Here is a 22,622-nt window from a genome sequence, read left to right as displayed (position 1 = left end):
TGGTCTGCTTCCCGCATTGAGCGCGTATTATCATGCAGCAGACAGATCTCCTCACTCAGGAGATACATGTATTGTGGGTAGTGCCATGTCTATGTGGGCAGAGCTCCCCGCTAATGAACCGCTTCCAGATTAATGATCATTACCCTCTGCCGTCGCCCGCTACATAGTAATTACCCAGCAGAAATCCATCATACACAACAAGCATCATAGAAATCTCATTATTAGATTTAATGAGAAATTCATTAGTGGCTTATAACACAAAGTAGACTTGTTTACCAGGTTGCATTTGCATCTTATGGAAAGTTTTCATTTGGTACTGAAATTTCTTGTGCCAATAACCTGTTCCAAAATATATCATTAGAGCTTTTCCCATTGTATTCTGTAGGCACATTTTGCGGTGTTTCTTTTGTCTGGGCAGGCGTTCAGGGCCCCTGCAGGCCGAATAAAAAAAAGAACTACGGTGTAATAAAAAGTTAAAATTGTACTCATCTAAACTCCAACTAGGCACACATTAGTGCGTGATGCGACATCTACGACAGGTGCGAAAATAATCAAAATACAACACTATTCAGCTGTGTTCACATCTGAGACAGGGGTCCGTATGATGCAGATCCATCATAAAGTTTGGAGTGTGTCTGTGAATCCAGATAAGGATTTGTGAGATAAGACACTCATGTTGGATGAGAGGACCTGGCAAGATAGAATTTCTAAAATACCGCAGCAAGATAGGGCATCTCGCTTCTTTTTTTCGCTACCAACTAGTGGAAAAAAAGCGAACGGCTGCCACTAAAGTCAATGGGAGCCATTTTTTGCAGGCGGATTTTGAGGTGGATTCTGCGTTAAGATCCGTCTGCAAAAAACACCGTGTGAACATACCCTTAAAGGGGCTCTATCAGCAAAATCATGCTGATAGAGCCCCACATATGCGTGCATAGCCTTTAAAGGGGACCTATCATGTCATCAGAGAGGTGTGGTATTACATACCGCTAGAAAGCAGACAGCACGCTGAATTCAGCACACTATCAGCTTTACCAGTATGCACCTTGCCGTGGAAATACTGGTGTTGTTAGTTTCGGCACCGATATCTCTCCACTGTCATAAAGGTTGGCCTTATTGCTCAGCATGATCACTGGACTGTGAGCTACACCACACTCTGACAGTATATGTCTATGGAAAAGTACTGTCGGAGTGGGGTGGGGGTGTACCTAACAGCCCAGCAATGACACTGAACTGCATGGCCTGCCCTTCTGACAGTGGACAGATATTGGAGCTGAAATTAACGGCACGGATATCTCTAGCACCAAGGTACATACCAGGAAAGCCAAAAGTGCATTTAATTCATTGCATTGTCGCCTTTCTAACGGTATATAATACCATACATCTCTGAGGACATGAAAGGTCCTCTTTAAAGTTGAGGTCAGGGCTCTCTGCAGTCCAGTCTTGTTCTTCCACACCAAAGTCCCCCAACCATGTCTTCATGGTTCTTGCCATGTGCACTGGGGCACAGTAGTGCTGGAACAGAAAAGGGCCTTCCCCAAAGTTGGAAGTATTGAATTGCTCATAATTCTAAAACATTTAGATTCCCCTTCACTGGAACTAAGGGGCCTAGTCTAACCCCTGATAAGAATCTTATAGCATTCTCTCCTCCACCAAACCACGGTTGATTCAGTCAAGCAGGTAATATTCTCCTGGTATTTGCCAAACCCAGACGAGTCCACTAGACTGCCGGATAGATGTCCGGAATTTACCACTACACAGAACACATTTCCATTGTTCCAGAGTCCAGCGGTGACATTGTATTAACACCACTCCATCCGAACCTTGGCCTTGTGCTTAGTGATGTCCATGGACAGCTGCTCAGCATGGAAACCCATGCCATGAAGCCCCTGTCACACAGTTTTTGTTCTGAGGAGGTTTGGATGTTGTTATCGAATCTTGCAGAATGTGACTTTTATGAACTATACCACTCGGTGACCCCACTCTGTAACTTTCCATAGTTGTCTACTTCATAGCTGAATTGCTGCAGTTCCTAAAAGCTTCACAGGTGAAGGAGGAGAAATTTCATGACCTGACTTGTTATAATGCCTCCTCGCATGTTCTGCCCTGTACTACGGGGGTAACCTTACGATTGCAATGATCTAGTCTGCCCCCCCTTACAGTACAGGTAATACCAATGGACATAGGAAAGGGGGTACAGCGACCTGAGTGCTGATTTCTGTCTTGGATCATGTGACCATGGAGTTGGAACCAAATTCTGCAGAAAGCTTCTTGGACGAAGTGAGTTTTGAAATTCTAATTCTTTTAAGGCTAAGACCCCACGTTGCGGAAACTCGGCTCTTTTTTGTTGCTGATTTTGTTGCGTTTTTTGAACCAAAGCCAATAATGGCTACAAAAGGAATGGAAATTTTAATGGAAGCTCTTATACTTCTACCTTCTGTTCAATCTACCCCTGGCTTTGGCTCAAAAAAACGCAACAAAATCTGCAGCAAAAAAAAGCTGCTTTTACGTAACGTGGAGCTTTAGCCTAAATCTGTGTACCGTATATACTCGAGTATAAGCCAACCCGAATATAAGCCGAGGCCCCTAATTTTACCACAAAACTGGGAAAACCTATTGACTCGAGTATAAGCTGAGGGGGTGAAATGCAGCAGCTACTGGAAAATTTCAAAAATTAAAATGGTCTGAGATTTTGAGTGTAGTAGTTGCTGGAGAAGGGGAGGGGGTGTTTTGGTTGTCTGTCTGCCCCTTCCCTGAGCTTGAGGACTGGGTTTTTTTCCTCCACGTGGAATTCAGCCTGGATGAATATAGGGGATCTGCAGTGCTGCCATTAACCCCTTCCCGACGGAACAGGAGCACTGCAGATCCCCTATATTCAGTAGACCGGGCACTGTCAGACTCAGGGATACCTAATGTGTTTGTGTTTCGCAGTAATTTTCTACTTTTATATGTATTCTAGGGAAAGGAGGGATTTACAACTTTTATTTTTTTCAAAGCTTTTTATTTCCCACTATTTTATGGGAGATTCTATACATTGATATTGTGGCTTGTTATAGACCCCCACCCACCCCCCTAAAAAAACAAAAAACTCAAGTATAAGCCGAGGGAGGCTTTTTCAGCACAAAAACTGTGCTGAAAAATTTGTTTTATACTCAAGTATATACGGTAATTAAAATCCCCTACAAAATATATGGGGCAGAATACTGACAGTGCTATCTTACGGCTCGTTCACATCAGCGTTGTGAACTCCGTACTTCAGGTTTCCGTTTCCTGCCTAAAACAGAGGCAGGAGACGGAAACCTGCAGGAGTCTCTCTCACCCATTCATTTGAATGGGTGAGAGAGATGTCCGGCCGTGAGCGGCGGTGAGCGTTTTAGGCTCTCCGCCGCGAAACCGGGTTTTATAATCCGGACACAGAGTCGGACATGCAGTACTCTGTGTCCGGATAAAAAAATCCGGTTTCGCGGCGGAGAGCCTAAAACGCTCACCGCCGCTCACGGCTGGACCCGGTCTGTGGTTTCCATCTTCTGGCATGCAGAAGACGGAAACCATAGAACGGAGACATGAACGCAGGTGTGAACCTAGCATTAGAGGACTCCCAATACAAACATGAATTCCGAACAAATGAAAGAAATACACGTACAGCCAAATTTCATCTTTCTATAAAGCATTCCGCATCTTTAAGAAGTTACAGGTACAGAAAGCCAATATAATAGCAAATATAAATAAAGCACAGCTACAACTATGTACATAAAACTGATGCATGTAGTTTGCCAGTCGGACAACTATACAGTGCATTAAGAGCAGACCCAAACCACAAACACAAACACGACAGCAGCCCGTGTGAACATTAGATTCATAAATAGAGATTTGTACAATAACTACAAAATATAGTTAGGTCTATACGTAGCAAAATTATACTCTTTGTGCATTACAGATATTGCATAGGTATGCGGCCTACCTGTAGATATACAAGTCTAACTACCGGTATACGTAACGTCGGTCTGAGGGGTCCTACGTGGTTATTCTTTGGGAGAGGCAACTTATTAAGAGCAGCATTGAAAGGGTTACAAGGTGTTAGACACCAGTAACGCACCTCTAGCATCCTTATATAGGCTTAACATAAATTAATATTACAATAAGAATATAATAATCTACCTCTATTCTACAATACACAAATCATTTCCATTAAGAGACTGCTCACCCTACCGTGTTGGATTATTGCTGACCTTATGCGGTAGCCTGGGACGAATCCCAAAAGCTTTATACCTATAGTCACGTCGTACAGTCCTCAAGTTCGGATGAAGTTTTCAAGTCTTGCAGGATATTATGTCTACTCCTATACATCCATTTACACATTCAGTAATAGCATATAACAGTATAAGACTATTCTGAAAATACAAACCCCTTTTTAATAGATAGGGAAAAAATACTTCCTAAAAAGCAGATTAAGGCATTTTTTCCTATGGTCTGTTCATATGGTTATTTTTACTCCTATTTCAGTAATACGAAGGCAGAATGTTCCAGGCCATCTCCATTTGCTACAGAATTTCTCCCATAAAACGTAACAGGAGACCCTAAAACAAGTCTGTGTCATATGAAGAGGCAGTCTATGGTACAGCAACTTCCTGTGACCACGTAGTTACATGTACCTACAAGGTGGTCACCCAACAGGAAGACAAGTGGTTGCTAGGCAACATGACGTACCATAGCTTAAAGTAAACAGATTCCTGACAGAATAGAAGTTAGGATTTAGCTCGCAATGGGATCAGTAACATGCGATCGTGAGGGATCATTCTCATAGACAGAGAAGCGAGGTGGACTTGGTTCCTATTTGTAGTATTTTTCCCGCCTATCTATCCTATAAAATAAACTGACCTATTTACATTCTCCTGGTATGAGCTGTATCTAGGAATTTCACTAAAGTAACCAGTCCAAAGATCGGAGACAATAAATGGTGAAGACCGTATGGAGCCGATAAAGAGTCTATGTACAGGAATGATCTACAAAATGTAAAAAAAAAAAATCCTATGGCTCCGTTCCCTTAACGCTGTCCTGCTTCCCGGATCCTGCATGCTACGGCGGTGATGAGAGCGGCGCCCTTTCCGCTGCCATCTTCAGACTGGAGGAATGTCACTTGACACTTTGGAGAAAGATCTTTCACGGTTTCATGCATGATGGAAGAGAAACTGTAGAAGAAAAAAAATTTAAAAAATGTAGGAATATACTGCAGAATGTCCAGGTTATAACGTATATAATATCCATCATGTGTTATTTCACTACGCTCTATTTATTCACCAAGGGGGAAATTTATCAAGTCTTGAAACCTGGCGTACAAGGCAGGAAAAAGTCACAATTTTTGTACAAATTATGACCTTTTCTCTTTCATGTCACCCTCGCGACTTTCTTGAAAGGTTATGTGGTAAGGAGTATGGGCAGAGACACCACTGTCAGGTTTAAGATCATTTACACCAGTTTATACCCACTCCAGGTGTTATATTTGGGCACAATATTGCGGTGTTATTTATATGTATACTTTTCACGGTCTCCTGATTTTCCTGAAATGTTCTCATACCAAAAAGTAGAGAGTGTCCGTCCCAATATAGAGTTTATAAGTGCGCCAATATTTCCCACCCACTCATTTTGTAGAATGGGTGTTAACTGGCTGGTTATCTAACCACTGTGTACAAACATATGCACCAAAATTATTTCATCATGTATGGTGTGAAAGGGGTTTTCTGGCACTTAAAAATTTTGGACCAATCCTTAGGATAGGTAATCGGATTGGAGGGTCCAACATCCAGCACCGTCACCAATCAGCTGTCTGAAGCAACAGTGCTTGGATAAAGGCAACTTTACAGGCCAGTGACGTCACATCCATTGGTCACATGACCTGTTTCCCATACCAAGCAAAGCCACTATACAATGTATGGTGATGTTCTTGTTAAGCAAACAGCAGATCGGTGGGAGTGTCAGACCCAAACCAATATCAACTACCTATTCTATGGGCACATTGCCAATATCATAATCCTGGAAACCTTTAATTGTAAACCCAGGGTCATTGAGAACTTACTGTGGGTGAAGTTTATAAAGGGTCCCATCCACACCGACAGTGACTTTTAGGAAATCCAACCCTCGGTTTTCTCTGATCTTGTCAACAACTGCAGCCACGCCAGCACCACAAAGCTGAGCTGCTCTTCGCGCCACCACCGTACACACTTCCTTTACAATGATACTGTCATCACATGTGCTGTTCAAGCCGAGATGTTGAAGGATGGAGCGAACTTGAAGCAATGCCAAGCGATCACTGCCAAGATAGGAACATATAAGGTAAGGACTTGATGCATGAGATATGTTTCGTATAAACTTGCAATGAATAAGTAGATAAAACTGACACTCACCTCTCAATCTGGGACAAGAACTTGGTTTCAAAAATACCCCTTGTCTTCAGTCTCTCCGATATCTTTCCACGGAAGAGGAGCCCCCGTTTAGTGAAGTCAATCAAGACGTTCCTTACAATCTCCCCCAGGTACATGCCGCTTATCATCTTCTCAAACCTGGAGGCCGAAAGAGATTACTGAGATTAGGAAGAGTAATTACACGTAAATTAGACCCCCAGCCAAAACCTAAAAATTAATGTGTGCTTGCCACGCTGCTCCCAGATGCCATTACCGCCAAAAATGTAATGTGACATTACTGTACTAAGTCAGAAGCCCCATGGGAAACCGTGAACACCCTAAAATCTGGAGGAACGCTGTAAGGATAGACTATCACTTAAGTCCCAGTAAAGAAGAACTGTCCAAAAAGTGATGGCTTATTGCTAGGAGTTTGGAGGTCTGACCAATTCTCAAAAGAGATGTAGCAGGCTTCCCAATTTTTTCCTATACAGCGATGCTCCTAGCTATCCAGCTATGTAGGAAACTGCAGCCAACCTTATTCACTTACATGGCGTTGCAATTCGACATAGCAGGAGGCCAAAGTGCAACTATGCAGAGAAAGGCTGTGAAGGGTCCACAGAGCTGCAACCACTTCAGGATCAGCTATGGCCTCAAGAGTCAGACCCTCTCCAATCACAAAGGGATATACAATCACTTTAGCAGAGGGGAATACTCCTTTAAGAGAAGTTTTGTGTTTACATTGCCCTTGTCATTTGGTTGAAACTATCATGTTCATATCAGACCACAAAAGCCCCACCAGGAAGAGCAACGCGCAGAATATACTTACACCTAATAACCTACAGTCTCAAAAATGAACAATCCCATTATATACCGGGATAGAAAATGCAAAATGTATAAAGAAAATTGAGACTATTCCTGGTGCACACATTGCTATAAGAGGAGATAATGACTCAGGGGACAAGGCTAACAATCTTCTGCCTACCTTCATACCCAGTATGACACCCTGAGTTGTGCCAAGACAGTCCTGCAGCTGCAATAACAGCTTTACTATACACATCCTGTGTGAGTCTATGACAGCTCATTATCCTTGGTTGTGTAGGTTTTGGGGTACTTGTTGTACAAGGTAACGTACCTCTGCTTGCCAGGATTCAGCGACAATTCATCCACCGCTCTGTCAAACTCTGTGCGGAAATCTTCCAGACAGTCATTATCACCGAACGCCCCCCACTCCATGTTGATGCACATTCTGCCTTCTTCTCCTTCTACAAGCTCCACGTTTCTCATCTCCTCCATGTAACAAGCATTGCTGCCGGTACCTGAGGTTCACAAATGAGAAGAATGTGAGGACCCCCATTAACCTTGTGTATCCCAATTATATATAACAATACTTATGGTAATGACCCATCAGACATGTGGTGACACTTTATATTTCTAGTAATGTGTGAAGTTTGTCATCCGTTTCCAGGCCAATCATTTTATATATAAGATTATATTCACAGGTGACAGATTTGTTGCAGAAATTTCTACAACTCTCCCATTCATCTGACTGGGGGGATGCAGAAATCTATGTACATGCTAGAGATACATTCCCATTCAGATGTTTGCAAAAGATTCAATGTGAACATGTTGGTCCTTGTAACTCATGCACAATCTACATACGGTAGATGAGAAAGTTGTTTAGTGTAATACTTGACTATGGCCACTAGATGGACACCTTTAAAAGATGCAGGGAGGACACAATTAATGTCTTTCCTGTCCTTGAGACCCATCAATAATGTGAAAAGGGGTGCTCCGAGAGTGGGGTGTAGCATGCCATTGATAGCAGTCTGCAAACAAGGACCAGCAGGGGCTGCACCTATGTGGGAAATTCGTTGGTCACATCCAGGTGGTGAATGAACGGAGATGTGGCCACACATTTGCATCACTTGCACAATAGCGTCTCTATTATACCTTACAATAGCAGACATTTGAGATTTGCCATTCTAACAACTTTAGGGTATGACTTACCCACAATCAGTCCCATCTCACAATGTGGATCTTCATAGCCACAAGTCATCATCGTGCCGACGGTATCATTTACAACAGCGACTACATCCAGGTCAAACTCCTAAAGGTAGCAAAACACATCCATGAATATAGGATATAGGCAAAATGTCAAAATCAATGTTGTCATTTAATCATATGTCTATAGAGAGGGGGTTAAGCTCTATGATGGGTCAGTAAAACAGATTTTAGTTTCCATAATAATATATAATGACATTAATTAGAACAGAACTTTATATATTATAACTGTAGTCTGTGGGGATGTGTATAAGTGGATCTGAACTTGGGTGAGCTGCAGTATGAGGCGCGGGTACATTTATGGATGTGCAACTGCCATACTTGGTGCTGGGGTACCTTCATCCTGCTGATCATGGGGGCACCATGGCCTATCCTAATGTGTTATTAGGAGTGTTGTGGTTATTTCAAGTTACCCATATCCAGCGACTAGGGGTTAACCTGCTGAATGTTGGGGGGTCTGACTGCTGAGACCACAGGCAATTACATTTCCCAATTCACATCCAAATGGACCGACAAGTCGGGCATGCACACGGCTGTTCCATTCATTCTCTATGGGACTGATGGATATAGCTATCTCCAGAGCAGACAAGTATACAGGGCAGCTGTACAACCAACTACTCAAGAGATCTTTGTTCTTGTAGTCAATAGGGATCCCAGCAGTAGAACCCTCACGAGGAGCAATTGACCCCATTTATATAGCAATGATCAGTAACAAGGAAGTCAAATTCCCTGCAGCTGCTCGCTTAGATTTGGTGTAAGAATATAGAAGCTATAAAAAGTTTTCTATAGTAGTAAAGAGGGGCTTGTGGGATTTCTCTTAATATAGATCCCCTGGGACACTACATCTAGCCGTGCACCTCTTCTGTGTACGATAAAGAATAACTACCTCCCGTCTGTGGATGGCTTCCTTCAAGAGGTTTACGACGTCTTCTCCTTCACAGCCTGATGCTTTGAAACCTTTGGTCCACTTCAGGAGAATGCCCTATGGGATAAATATACATAGATTGTTATATGACCCTTGTAAACTGTAGGGTGGGTAACAAGATGCTAGAGCAGGTTTTCACATTTTGATGCAGAATCGGGTGCCAAAACAGGAAGCATCCCTACCCATGTATATACAGCTATGCCAGAAAGCACCGGCGTAGTACCCATGTATATACAGCTATGCCATACGGCTATATTCCCTATCAGTTACCGCATCCAGCTGAGCTCACATGAACTATCGAAACTTAAGGAAAATAATTAATTGCTTTAGAAGCTGAATAATCCACAGAGATTACGGAATGATGCTAATGACAGGATTTAGGATCAGCTTGAAGAACCATATTGATCTCATTTGCAATAGGGACGATGCACCTACACAGAAAATAGGTCACGAGGATGTGACTATAAAGAATACTGTCTGTCACTAATGAATTTACATTACGCCTACACATCCGTCTTTCCTTCACATGTCTGACCATTTCATTAAGGGTCTTATATTAATAAAAATAATGTAATACATTATGGTAACATGCAGGCAAGACCCTACACAGGCTGCAATGCACATCACAACCACTGGGTGGCCACACATATAAGAATATACATCTTTTACAAACTCAGCTTTGCAGCATCTGATAAATACAGCTCTGCTACATCCGTATCTTACGGCTTTCAATGTATTAGTGATTAGCACAGAGAACAGATATGTATTAGAAGACACACAGAAAACACTAGTCGTGTAGTTACCGCGTCCAGGCTGTTCTGATGGCACGGGAAAGAGAAGGTGAACCCAAGGGGCAGCGATACTCCTTTCATACCCATGTATTCCAGGAAATCAGCAATGCAGTGGACTATGTGGTCAAACAACTGCAATGAAAAACACATTGAATATAGTAAATCACTTAGCTCACCATAAAAAGCTATATAAAAATGTCCAGGGTTACAATTTCTCATAGAGCCATTCAATAGTCCTCACCTCCTCTCCAGTTCCTTGCATGACATCCTGAGGGATGGTGTAGATCTTGTTGTGCATTTCCACCCCACGTCTCATACCATTCCGAACACGCACCAGGAGAACACGGAAATTTGTGCCCCCCAGATCCAAAGCCAGGAAGTCACCTCTCTCTGAAAGATAACATGGCCATGCTGTTAGCATATTATTGTATATGGCAGATAACCTATATTTTATGCTCTATTAAAGAACTAAAAAGACTTTTCTTAGACACACTGACAATCTAGCTTTAGGATAAGCCATCTTATTTACGTGGCTGTGTGTGGTATTGCAGCAATCACTGGAATGGGACTGAACTGCAATACCAGACACCACCACATGGATAAGGCCGGTGCTTTATCAAGCATATCACAACTCCTGTATCTGCTCAGTAGAGAAAGCCACCATAACTCCTTAATGTTATATCCTTAAAGGGGTTGTCAAGAATGTATTTTTATGGCCTATCCTTAAAGGGGTTGGTCACTTTCAGACCAAGATTGAGAGACAAATGTTATTGTTTGTATAATAAAAAGATATACAATTTTCCAATATACTTTCTGTATCAATTCCTCACGGTTTTCTAGATTTCGGCTTGCTGTCATTCATTCTGTTACTTCTAGTGGATAAAACTCTGACCATGGTCATGTGATTTACGGTTCATGGTCATGTGATGAGCTCGTTATAGTCACAGCTCATTATTAATCATCTGCCTGGTAATGAGCCGCACACCTATGTGCTAACCACATGACCGCGGACTATAAATCACATGACCATGGTCAGACTTTTATTTCTTAGAGGTAACAGAATGAATGACAGCGAGCCGAAATCTAGAAAACCGTGAGGAATTGTTACAGAAAATATATTGGAAAATTGTATATCTTTTTATTATACAAACAATAACATTTGTTTCTCAATAATGGTCTGAAAGTGGCCAACCCCTTTAAGATAGGACATAAATATCTGATCGGTGACTGGCTCCAATTGACTTCAATGGGAGCTGAGCTGCAATACACTATAGAAGAGGTCTTGAAGCGGTCCTATACAGCTGATCTGTGCAGGGGCCATCAGTCAGATCCTTACGATCCTAAGTATAGGCAATAAAAAATAAATCCTAGATAACCCCTTTAGCCAGGATCAGCAGATCTTGTGTAAAGAGTCAGAGTAATTTCAATGTCCAGCTTTTTGCACATGAAGCATTACACAGAGCAGAGATGTTGGCGCCTCCTCTCACCTGTGCCATCAGGGGTGGATCTTACATATGTCGGCAACATCTTGACTGTGGCTTCATCATGGCTAGATTTCTTTAGGCCTCTATCCATCTCAATTCTCATGATCCTCTTAACTTCTAGAAGCTGCTTGGTGTTGAGGGTGAGGGCTTCAAGCGTCTTCTCCCGTTCATGGCGCTGGTCAGCTAGTCGGTAGGCTACAGCTGTCACCATGGCCGCTCCTTTACCGCTGCCGTCCTCTGATCGGATGAAGCGGACATCACAATCGGGTACGAGCCTGCGGACAGTCTTCTGAAGGAGCCGTGCAAAACTAAGGAGAGAAACAATGGAGATGACCGTATATGTGGCAAAGATTTTGCTTTATGGTCACTGTGTTGTGACGTCTATCCACCTATACAGGAAACAAGGGTGGGGGGCTCTCAGACTAAAGTAGCTCATATTGACTTACTGTGGGTGATTCTTGTAGACAGACCCGTCCACTCCAACTGTTGACTTCAATCTTTCCACTCCTTTGTTCTCTCGGATACGTCTTAGAACAGCAGCGAGGGTGGCGCCACATAGACTGGCAGAGCGGGAAGAGACTATCTGACAGATCCGGTGTGTGGCCACACAGTCCTCATGCGAGGGCTCCAGACCCAACTTGCTCAGGATCTGATGGGCCGTTTTGATCCCTTCTTTATCTCTGTAAGTGCAGAAGAGTCAGCTGGGTTATAGAAGTCCCATTACGTGGTAGTCATTAGAAAGTATTGAGAGGTGGCCCTTACAGGTGGCAGTAGAGCCCAGTGACAATGACAGAACGGCAGCCTTATATAAGAGCAGTACAGAGGCACAATAATATTATACTGAGTTATCTTATGTCAAATTAAAGGGGTTGTCCCAGAAACATAACTCTATATACATGTAGACAATAAAAAGCTAAACATTTTTGCAACTATAAGTACCGTATTTTGCGGACTATAAGGCGCACCGGACTATAAGGCGCATTACCCATGAGCGCCTTATAGTCCTGCCTAGGTCCATATATAAGGCGCACCGGACTACAAGGCGCAGCGCTGTCCGGTGCGCCTTATATGATTGAAAGCGGCGGCTGGCAGACTTTGCCGGCGGCCGCTTAACCCCCTGTGTGCCAGCCGCTTCTATTCATTTCAATGGCACGCTTCCATTGAAATGAATGGAAGCGCTCGGCACACGAGGAGTTAAAGGGATTCTACCTTTAAAAGAACTTCCTTCTTGATCAAGTCGGAATAGCCTTAAAAGACTATTCGTCTCTTACCTTTTTAACCATAGCCAGCGCCGCCTTCTCCCTGAGCTGTGTTCGCGCCTTCCGTGTCGTCTTCTTTGGGCCTCATGGATGACGCATGCGCAGTCAGCTCTAACAGGCTCTCGCAGCCAGAGCCGACTGCGCATGCGTCATCCATGAGGCCCAAAGAAGACGACACGGAAGGCGCGAACACAGCTCAGGGAGAAGGCGGCGCTGGCTATGGGAAAGGTAAGAGACGAATAGTCTTTTAAGGCTATTCCGACGTGGTTAGGGGGAAGAAGTTCTTTTAATGGTAGAATCTAGAGTTGAGCGAGTACTGTTCGGATCGGCTGATCCGAACAGTACTCGCTCATCTCTAGTAGAATCTCTTTAAGTAGCGGCCGCCGGCAAAGTCTGCATGCCGCTTCCATACATTACAATGAGAGCGCGCTATTCAAATAGTTAGAGATGAACGAATATTATTTGAATAGCGCGCTCCCATTGCAATGTATGGAAGCGGCATGGAGACTTTGCCGGCGGCCGCCGCTTCACTCCTCGCGTGCCGCCGCTTAACTCCTCGCGTGCCGCCGCTTCAAGCCTTATATAAGGCGCACCGGACTATAAGGCGCACTTTCGATTTCTGAGGAAATCGAAGTATTTTATGTGCGCCTTATAGTCCGGAAAATACGGTAAGAAAAATTTAGCAAAATTTGAAAGATTTTCTCTAATCATGTATTTGGTGACAGTCTGTTCCCCATGGATGTAGAAATTGTCTATACTCTAGCATTTACCACCCTGCTATGATCTTCCTTATTGTGGTTGTATAAGAAGATAGTCCAATAACCATAAGGAAATCATGGCTGGGTTTCTGACAAGTCCTAGATCATAGAAAGCATCTGATATAAAAGGGATCTTACTTTTCAATCTCTGACACATAGCGGGTTTCAAAATGTCCAGTGGTCAAAAGGTCAGCTGTGATCCTTCCTTCGAATAGCAGGTCCTCCTTGGCCATCTTGACTAGGATGAGCCGGACTAGCTCGCCCATATACATCCCGCTGATCATCTTCTCAAACCTAAAAAAGGCATTTATATTACATAACAGTATTTCAGTAACATCCACTTATAATACGCTAAACCAGAATACATCTAGAAAAAAGAGTTCACAAAATCTCCACTATATAACCAGTAAGGACTTATTATGGCAATACCAAGCAACACCAGCAGATGGCAATGTTACAATTCTAAATCTAGAACACATGGACTGAGTGTTGCCCTTGTGTGTACCACTGTCATTATTACTATCTGGACATGACGCGGCTGTACCGAAAAACAGAATGATGATGACAAAAAAAGTTATAAAGTTTAAGACCTTAAGGGGTCACATGCTACTGACAATCCATAGCAGTACAATGTACAATACTCTTATTTCACAATCTGATACCACAGGAGAACAATGAACTTGGGCTATGGGGAACAGAGGAGCGGAATAACCTGACTGGCTAAACCGGCTGTCCCAGGAATCATGTGATAACCGTATAATCATAAGACTCTGCATTGTAAGAAGCCCTTGAACTACATCTCTGATATTTTTAACGCCACATAAGAAGTTGGGAAAAACTTGGGGTGCCTGCATAAAGATCCTTACATTTGTTTCCCTGGGTTTAAGGATCCCCTGTCAATTTCTCGATCAAATTCGGTTCTGATGTCATCCAATGATCCGTCATCCCCAAAAGCTCCCCACTCCATATTCACACACATGCGCCCCTCGTCGCCTTCTACAAGGTCTATATGACGCATGTCTTCCATGTAGCAGGCATTGGTACCAGTACCTGTAAAGAACGGGAAATATTCATGAGCTCATACAAAGCAGAAGACAGTATGTATAAGTTAACCAATATCCGCAGTGTATATGGGATCCGTCATATTCCACTTACCAACGATAAGTCCAATCTCACAGTTGTGGTCATCATATCCGCAGGTCATCATTGTGCCCACTGTGTCATTGACTACTGCAACAATATCAATATCAAAATCCTATAAAGAGAAGAGGGAAAACTTTATCAGAAAGATCAGGTGTCATAACTTTTTTTTTTATAGGCACAATATACTAAAATGTATTATTGCAAAAATCTGATTAATATGGCAACAGCATAAAAGTGTGGATTAAGGAGGTATAGTACCCTCTATATAGTACCCTCTATAGTGCCAGTGCTGTGGTTCCCTGCATAATAAATAGCCGCAGCCTTGCCCTGCAGGGAAAATCTTCTAGTTTGGCTCCTATCCCAAGTCATGTTGCATGTCCTGTTTAAGGATTGGACACGGATACACAGAGCAGCTACTGCCAACAGGAGGCACTAAAGACGCAGTGTTCTTCCTCCTGGGCTTAAGCAGATTACCTCCATAATATCCAAAAAACAAAACAAGCTGTACATAGGAAATATACAGCCATCAACAAGCAGACCGAGTACAGTCAACATCCAGCTTACCCCACGTTTCTTGATGGCTTTTCTTAACAAAGTAACCACATCTCTTCCTTCCACACCAGATGCCTTGAATCCTTTAGTCCAGTTCACCAAGATACTCTGCGGAGAGGGATACATTGGAGTAAATAACATATTCTGGTGCAAGAACATGTACAACAGCGGAGGCGAACGTTACGCTCCTGGCCCCTAATGCTAAATTTGTAATGGCGTCCCCCTTACCATGTGCTAGGTGGAATACTGGTGTCAGCTTATGTAAAGAGGCCATTGTGTCCCTTTAGGCCCTAGTAGTGATAGCTACCTGTACACTCTATAGCTACACCCCTGTGGAAGAGGTTAGGTGCAAAATCTAAAATGTCAGGGTAAGGGTCTGTACTATACCTATGTTCTATAACAGCATATGTGTGGCCATGGGACATGTGAACTCTGTATGCATGGGATAAATCTGAGGATAACTGCACTAAATAATAGGAACAATCATTCAACAAAGCTGGAGATTGTTGTTCATTTTAGCTGTCATCGCCTTTTCATGATGGAAGCAGATTATAGCGATACTGCAGGTGAATGCAGGCTGCCAGCATATTATATAACATGACTTTCCATGCCCTTGGTATAACATACAGGGTCAAGTGATCGCAAAAGTCACTTTCCTGTCTGGGGACACACATAACATTTATCTGGAATTATCCATGACCTGTTATCTTAAAGAGATTGCTCCCCCTGTCTCTGGAGGACCCAGCCGGGTAATGCATTACATTGACTTTCCATTGGGCACCATGTAATGTTTAATTTCCCCTATGGAGGCGCTGTGCTGTAATATTTGCTGTTCAGTTCCAATACCAAGTTCAGTGACTGACAGTCTGCAAGTGCAACAGGACACCATGCCGCCAGATTATTTTGGGGTGATCGTTCTAACAAAGCTGAAAGTCATTGTCATTCAAGCACTGACAGCTATTACATGTCCAGAGAACCTAGACCTGGAATGGCGTAAATCTGCATTAGTATGTATAGCTGCGTTCCATGACTGCTCTGTCTGTCAGTGGCTCTATTAATATACAGTAGTAGCCATGGCATCCTACTCATGTTGCAGGCAAGCCAGAACGAATAGTCCCCTGAGAAAATGTCAGACATTTCCATTCATTTATTGGCCCGAGATGTTCTCTATTCCAAGGGAAAGGAGGATTTGGAATAGATAGATAGATAGATAGATAGATAGATAGATAGATAGATAGGAGATAGATAGATATAATTTATGATAGATAGATAGATAGATAGATAGATAGATAGATAGATAGGAGATAGATAGATAGATAGATAGATAGATAGATAGATAGATAGATAGATTTACAGGAGGAATAACAGAGGCACAGATTTTGAATATAGCTATTTCTTCCCACTCCAGGACTAACATAGAGCAACACATCCAAAGTGTGCAGATGTCCACCATACTAGATTGTCGTCCACTCACCTCGTCCAGTTTAGACTGGTGGCAGGGAAAGGAGAAAGTGAACCCCAAGGGCAGTGTCTTGTCTTTGATGTGCAGCTTGTCCATGAAGTTGGCCAGACATTCAGCAATGTGGTCAAACAGCTGGGAACAGAGAAGGAAAATGATATAGTAAAAAGCAGACTCTTGCTTGACCTCGTATAACTCATATTGTAAAAACAAGATGTCCACAAAACACATAATCATGTCAACCACTAAAAGATACCATTGGCAGTTGCAGAAATTCTGTAAAGAGACGTCTTAAGAGTGCTGACCGTGACGCCATTGTGGCGGGATACACTAGTGTCCTGGACTTCCCTCATAAAGACTTACTGGGACTGGATCCAAAAGAAAATGGATAGGTATAAAGCTTTTATTTGTACCGCCTGTAATATCCACTACAGGTTTGTGCCAACCAAAAGGGCTCCAAAAACTTCTGAGCTGGGACAATGATCACTAGCTATAAGCTATTGTTTATCAACGGGATCATTCGGGATCTACAGCTCTAATGCAGACCTATGTGTCTCTTTGGAAACTACAAAGAAACCTTATGTAGTCGGAAAGTCGTACTTCCAGTTGTAGTCAAAAGCAAGGAATTGCTGGTAGCACAGTAGTGGTCGTGATACTTGGATGCACCAATGAGACGAGCACTGTGCATGACCCCTGAAGAACATCCTAAATATTTGCTGGCATAGTTTCATGGAGATGCTACCTTACTGACACACTGGTCAAAGATCTTCATTATTGCATATCCATAAAGTAGTGCTGAATAAAATCCCTCCTGACCATAAGCGGCTTTCTAGTCTGGGTCAGCCAGGACAGAAATATTTGACTTCTCGCTCAGTAATATCGGGCCAGGCAACTTTTTATATCACTGTTTTTTTTGCCAAGCCCCTGACAAAACATGTCAAAGCGACTCCCAGAATTAAAGATGGCAGGAGTCGGGCAGAGCGGAGCCGGGATTGTGCAAGTTATTGTAGTCGAGCGGTTGTGTTTTTATTTCCGAAATCACTCGTTGGCAGAAAAATTACACTTGTATGTAAGAGGCGGCCGTGTGTCATGTACAGGAGCAGCCGGGAATGCTGAGGAGCGCAAATTCTAAAGCTGGCGCCAATCGCAGTGACGTTTAGCTGGCTGGGCTAAAATTCGTGCACATATTTTGCAATATTGTATAAAAACTGTAGAGGAAGGGGGCACTGTGTAAATATATATATATATATATTTTTTTTTTTTTTTTATTTTTTTTTTCACACACATCATATAATCTATACACCAAATAATATTGTTACATGATCGCCAGTAAATAAATGGTAAGATAATGAGTTGCCCACCCAAAAAAATAAGCTAATAAACCATAAAATTTGGGAAGGAAACATGAGATATTAAGGCATACTCTCCTGTCCATTCTGAAATTGGGCAGTGAGGGACACAACTACATGTTTGAGGAAACTTCCCAACATCCAGCGAGTATTATGAACAGGTCCATTAAAGAAAATACTAACCATACCCAATACTGGGCTGCAGAGGTGTGACTTGAAGCTACTGGGCCTCAATGCAAAATCTGTAATGGGGCTTTGCCTACTTTGAGCCTTCAAAATAGTCATACACTTTATGTGGTAGAAGGACTTTTGAGGGTCCTTCAGGGTCTAAGGCCAGTATTGACTACTACCCTGCACTCCTTTAGTCAGGCCTTTGCTAGCTGGGCTTTGGGCCATTATATCAGCATATAGTTGCATCTTTCCACACCGGTGTCAGATTGAGCAGAAGAGCTCCTGGAGAACCCCTTTAACAATTGTTAGTAAAGCCTTCTACCCCTTTTCTGAAAGGTTCTTCTTCAGTCCCTACAGACCTAAGCTCTTACCTGTGCTCCACTACCCCTCATCAGGTCTTCTGGGATGGCATAAATCTGGTTCTCCATCTCCACCTTCTTCATTCCGTTATCAGAAACTTTCACCCTCAAAACTCGAAAGTTGGTTCCTCCCAAATCCAGAGCCAGGAAATCTCCATTTTCTAGACAAAGGATGAAAATAGACATTGTTAGGTTATCCGAGACGCTGGTGGCCTTTGCATTGACATTCACCGTCAACAGATTACGAAGAATATCTATGGACCTATAAATAGTGTCATGTTGACTGCAGGGAAATAAAGGACAGCATAAAAGAACTCGCTGACCTTCAGGATATTTGCAGAATTAGTCATCCCAGGCCGTACCTTCAAGGGATTTACATGAGGATGCAGGAAGGAACGGGAAAGCTAGTCATATATGTGTACGAGAGGTATTGTACCCAAACCAGGACCTGGCAAAGCGGGCATGAAGATGAAGAGAGAGGAGTAAGCCATGGCCAAACTCTTCTAGCAGTGACTTATCTCCTCTAGAACAAAAGAATCGGCAATCAAATTCAACACACCTCTCCTTACTTTCCCCTGACAATTGCCAATGGGGAAAGTATGGAATGCTCCATATATATTAGATAGCCAACCGGTCCTGTTGAAATTGGCGGGTTTGGCTGACATTTATGTAATTAGTAAGGCCAGCTTAAGACACCGACAAATCTCCATGTTGTTGGATGAGATCTTATTCATGAACATCAGCTTCCAGCATAGACCTCATGTGTCCAGTGATATGGCTGGTTTTTGGAGCAAGTGTCCAAGTTTCAGTTGGAGGTCTGACACACATGGGTCATGCTTTCGATGCAAAATAGAAAAGAAGTCGATTGGTACCTGCAACCGTCAAGACCAGGGTCAATGACTAATAACATGACTGCCAGTGGCGCAACTAAAGTCTTGTGCAATCTTTTGTCCAGGGCCCCTTACCTCATCCCTACAACAAATTCTTGATGGTTACAGGTGCTAAGAAGTTTAATCCACCTTAGTGTGGTTAGGGTAATCTGTGGGTCTTCTTGTTTTATGGGCAAGATGGAAGCTGCCATCTCAATACTGATAACAGTGTTTATGGACCCCCTAAGGCTCTTGGGCCCAGATGTGACTGCACCCTCTGCACCCCTTCAAGTTACGCCCCTGAGGACTGCTCAATTGTCCTGCAACAGTTTTAGCCCAATCCCTCTATCCCTCCCTCTGTTGTATTTTTCCTTTGAAGTCGGAACGTTCACACAACGTTACTAGAATGTATACAGCCACCTATATTATCCTCCCCTTGTAACATGGCCACATAACTGTATATACAGACACTCAAGAGGACCAAGTTCAGCTTTGTCCTATCACCCTCGTCCAGAGGCCTAGACCTTTTACTGAGTAGAGCATGTTATATAATGGAAATCTACTAAATCAATCCCTACTGTAATGAAACAAGTGGTCTGCGTGCCAACCGGCTGGTATAAAAGAGAAGCCATGTCTCTCGTAGTACGATTCGGATGCACTAACTTGGCACTGCCTAGGATGAGTGCTGTAAACCCGAAATGACCTCTCGCAGCACTCTATTCCAGGGAATGAATCTGCTGTGCTGGCCGCAATGTGAAGGATTACACTGCCCAGAACCATTGTGCTCGTACAATGAGACGGTAACACAAACCAGAGTGCCGGTGGATTTAACCTCTAAAAAGCCATATTGCTTAGTAAAAACATGAATGCGTCAGATAAGTCAATCCCAAAGCTTACATACACAAAAACCCTGACATCATTGTCAATGACGTAGTAAATTCCGCCTCCGACAGATGATGGAAAACAGATGTTTCCTAGGAATATTGCCAAATTTACAGTACACAGCACGTGACCATCCATTACTGTGTAAAACATTATATAACACAAACAATATGGAGATCTTTCTAAGAATGTGTTAGGGGCTCATTATTTGAAGTCAAAGAGGGACATCACATATTACAGACGGTAGAAGCCAGCGGAGTAGCAATAAGAACTAGAAGACATCATGCAAATACAACCATAAAGTTAGGAGTCATGGGTGTAATGGATGAAAAAAGGAAGAAATCTACTAGATTATTGTATGCTGTAGCATGTTAATACCCCTGCTTGGTAGGTGCAACTAGAAATACTTGCCTATCAGGTATACATCACCGTCACCTTCTCTATTAATAACTTGCACTCTTGTTATAAAAACTCACTTGCATAACCCATGCCTTAGGCCTTTGCCTCATAGAGGGTGTGTTCTTATGCAAGCACAGTATCTGTCTAGAGGGGCCTTTCGTAATACGATTTATTAAATTCTTAAAGGGAACTTGTCATGTTGAAAATGTAGCCCACATAGCTGCAGGCAGCATGTATACGGACGAGTGATATAAGTTTTCTTAGAAAAGTGCCAGTATAACTTGTATCTCAGTATCTTTGGCTTATTCTGGGCTTAGGAGTCCACCTCCAACAAGTCCAGCTCTTTGCATTATTTAATAGCCGCTACTCCACTGGTTCTGGAACAGTTGGAATTTTTTCTCTAGCCCGCACCGTTCCTGAGCAATCGATGCTGTTAGTTTTGGTGCCTAATGGGATATTTAGGCACCAGGATCAGACAAGGGGTGTGATTCTGAGCTCTGTCACTGGCTGCCTCTGATTGGTGCTCTGAATCTCGCTCTCTGCCTGACACCGCCCTTCTGTCAGTACGGAGCCTATACAGCTCATCAAACACCAAGAATAACTGTGCTTGTTGCTCAGGAACGGTGGGAGTTAGAGAGAAAATTCCAACTGTGCTGGGATCAGTATAGCAGTGACTATTAATAGATGCTAAAAACTGGGAATTTTTCTAACAAAACTATATATTAATCAATAATATTTTTTACCACCTTGAAATCGTCCTGTTTTCATTACCGCACCAAAGATGTTGGGTGACAGCTATTAAGGAGATTCCAGATTTAATTGCCTACTCTGGTAAATTCGCAGGTGAGATCTGACTGGTTGCTACGGTTTACTATACCCACATTTTGTCTCCCCTACATGACCCAGTAAATCATATAAGTAGGTTAAAGGCACAATTTAGATGCAATCCATATGTAGCGCTGAAATACAGCTGCGGTCCATATGTGATCTATTAGAAGAATAATCCCTAAGCAGGTATTAGCAAGAAGCCGAAGTAATACTATTCACTTATAGCAAGTGATATAAAATAAAATGGTCTCAGCAATTACAGGATTTACAGATTGGCTCCTATGAACTTTTCCACCCTGTCAGACGTCACCATTGTCCAGATAGGTTGACACCTGGCTTTTAGGTCAGGGGCGGCTCTTTCTTCTGGAGATCTTACCTTACATCAGCGTCAAATGTTTAAACAATGGGAGTCCAACCTGTGTCAACACTACAGAACCCAATAACCCCCACCTATTATGTGCACAGCTGTAGAGAGGAATGGCTGTTCGTATTAAACAAACATTCCCATGTAGCAGAAGCTGTCGGATATACAGCAGCATCAAGTTCCTTGCGAGATTCCTCAAAAGAGCCCTTTCCCAATTGCAGAGGTGCAAGGCCTTCCAATGTGTTGCACTGGCTGCACAGCCCTGTACAGATTCATAGGACCAATGGAGGATGGCCAAGCTTATCCAGAGCACCATCTCATGTCTGGGCCCACATAGGTCTTTGCCTACCGGTATTTTGCATTTTACTAGTGTGAATGGGGAAATATTCTGGGAAATAGTGTTGAAGTAAAACATGCCCAAGAGCAAGCTGGCATCTAAGGCACCTAAGAATAGAACAATGATTCCTTGTATACCATGAAGACAATCGGATTGATTCACCAATACCCGCATATTTTACTGCGGTCTTGATGTCTCCTTCTCCTCGTCATACACCTTGCGGTATCCTTGCGCCTA

The 22,622-nt window shown here is 42.9% G+C and overlaps 1 protein-coding gene across 2 annotated transcripts in view; it reads right to left on the bottom strand.

Annotated features, from left to right (window-relative positions):
- Window positions 1–4,667: 4,667 nt before the first annotated feature.
- LOC142202733 (hexokinase-2) overlaps window positions 4,668–22,622 on the bottom strand; it is a 31,296-nt gene continuing 13,341 nt past the window's right edge. For both annotated transcript variants that reach the window (XM_075273022.1, XM_075273021.1), the window contains exons 3-18: window positions 18,719–18,867; window positions 16,843–16,962; window positions 15,381–15,476; window positions 14,829–14,928; window positions 14,540–14,723; window positions 13,812–13,967; window positions 12,103–12,336; window positions 11,660–11,964; window positions 10,414–10,562; window positions 10,185–10,304; window positions 9,343–9,438; window positions 8,403–8,502; window positions 7,528–7,711; window positions 6,399–6,554; window positions 6,071–6,304; window positions 4,668–5,186 (exon numbers count right to left, since the gene is read on the bottom strand). In XM_075273022.1, coding sequence (XP_075129123.1) covers window positions 5,042–5,186; window positions 6,071–6,304; window positions 6,399–6,554; window positions 7,528–7,711; window positions 8,403–8,502; window positions 9,343–9,438; window positions 10,185–10,304; window positions 10,414–10,562; window positions 11,660–11,964; window positions 12,103–12,336; window positions 13,812–13,967; window positions 14,540–14,723; window positions 14,829–14,928; window positions 15,381–15,476; window positions 16,843–16,962; window positions 18,719–18,867 — 2,528 coding nt within the window. In that variant the 3' untranslated portion in view covers window positions 4,668–5,041. The remainder of the gene's footprint in view (window positions 5,187–6,070; window positions 6,305–6,398; window positions 6,555–7,527; window positions 7,712–8,402; window positions 8,503–9,342; window positions 9,439–10,184; window positions 10,305–10,413; window positions 10,563–11,659; window positions 11,965–12,102; window positions 12,337–13,811; window positions 13,968–14,539; window positions 14,724–14,828; window positions 14,929–15,380; window positions 15,477–16,842; window positions 16,963–18,718; window positions 18,868–22,622) is intronic.

The sequence above is a fragment of the Leptodactylus fuscus genome, chromosome 5 (genome assembly GCF_031893055.1).
Source record: "Leptodactylus fuscus isolate aLepFus1 chromosome 5, aLepFus1.hap2, whole genome shotgun sequence".
NCBI classification, from domain to species: domain Eukaryota; kingdom Metazoa; phylum Chordata; class Amphibia; order Anura; family Leptodactylidae; genus Leptodactylus; species Leptodactylus fuscus.
Note: the sequence above shows the minus strand (reverse complement) of the source record. Positions and strands in the feature narration are given on the sequence as shown.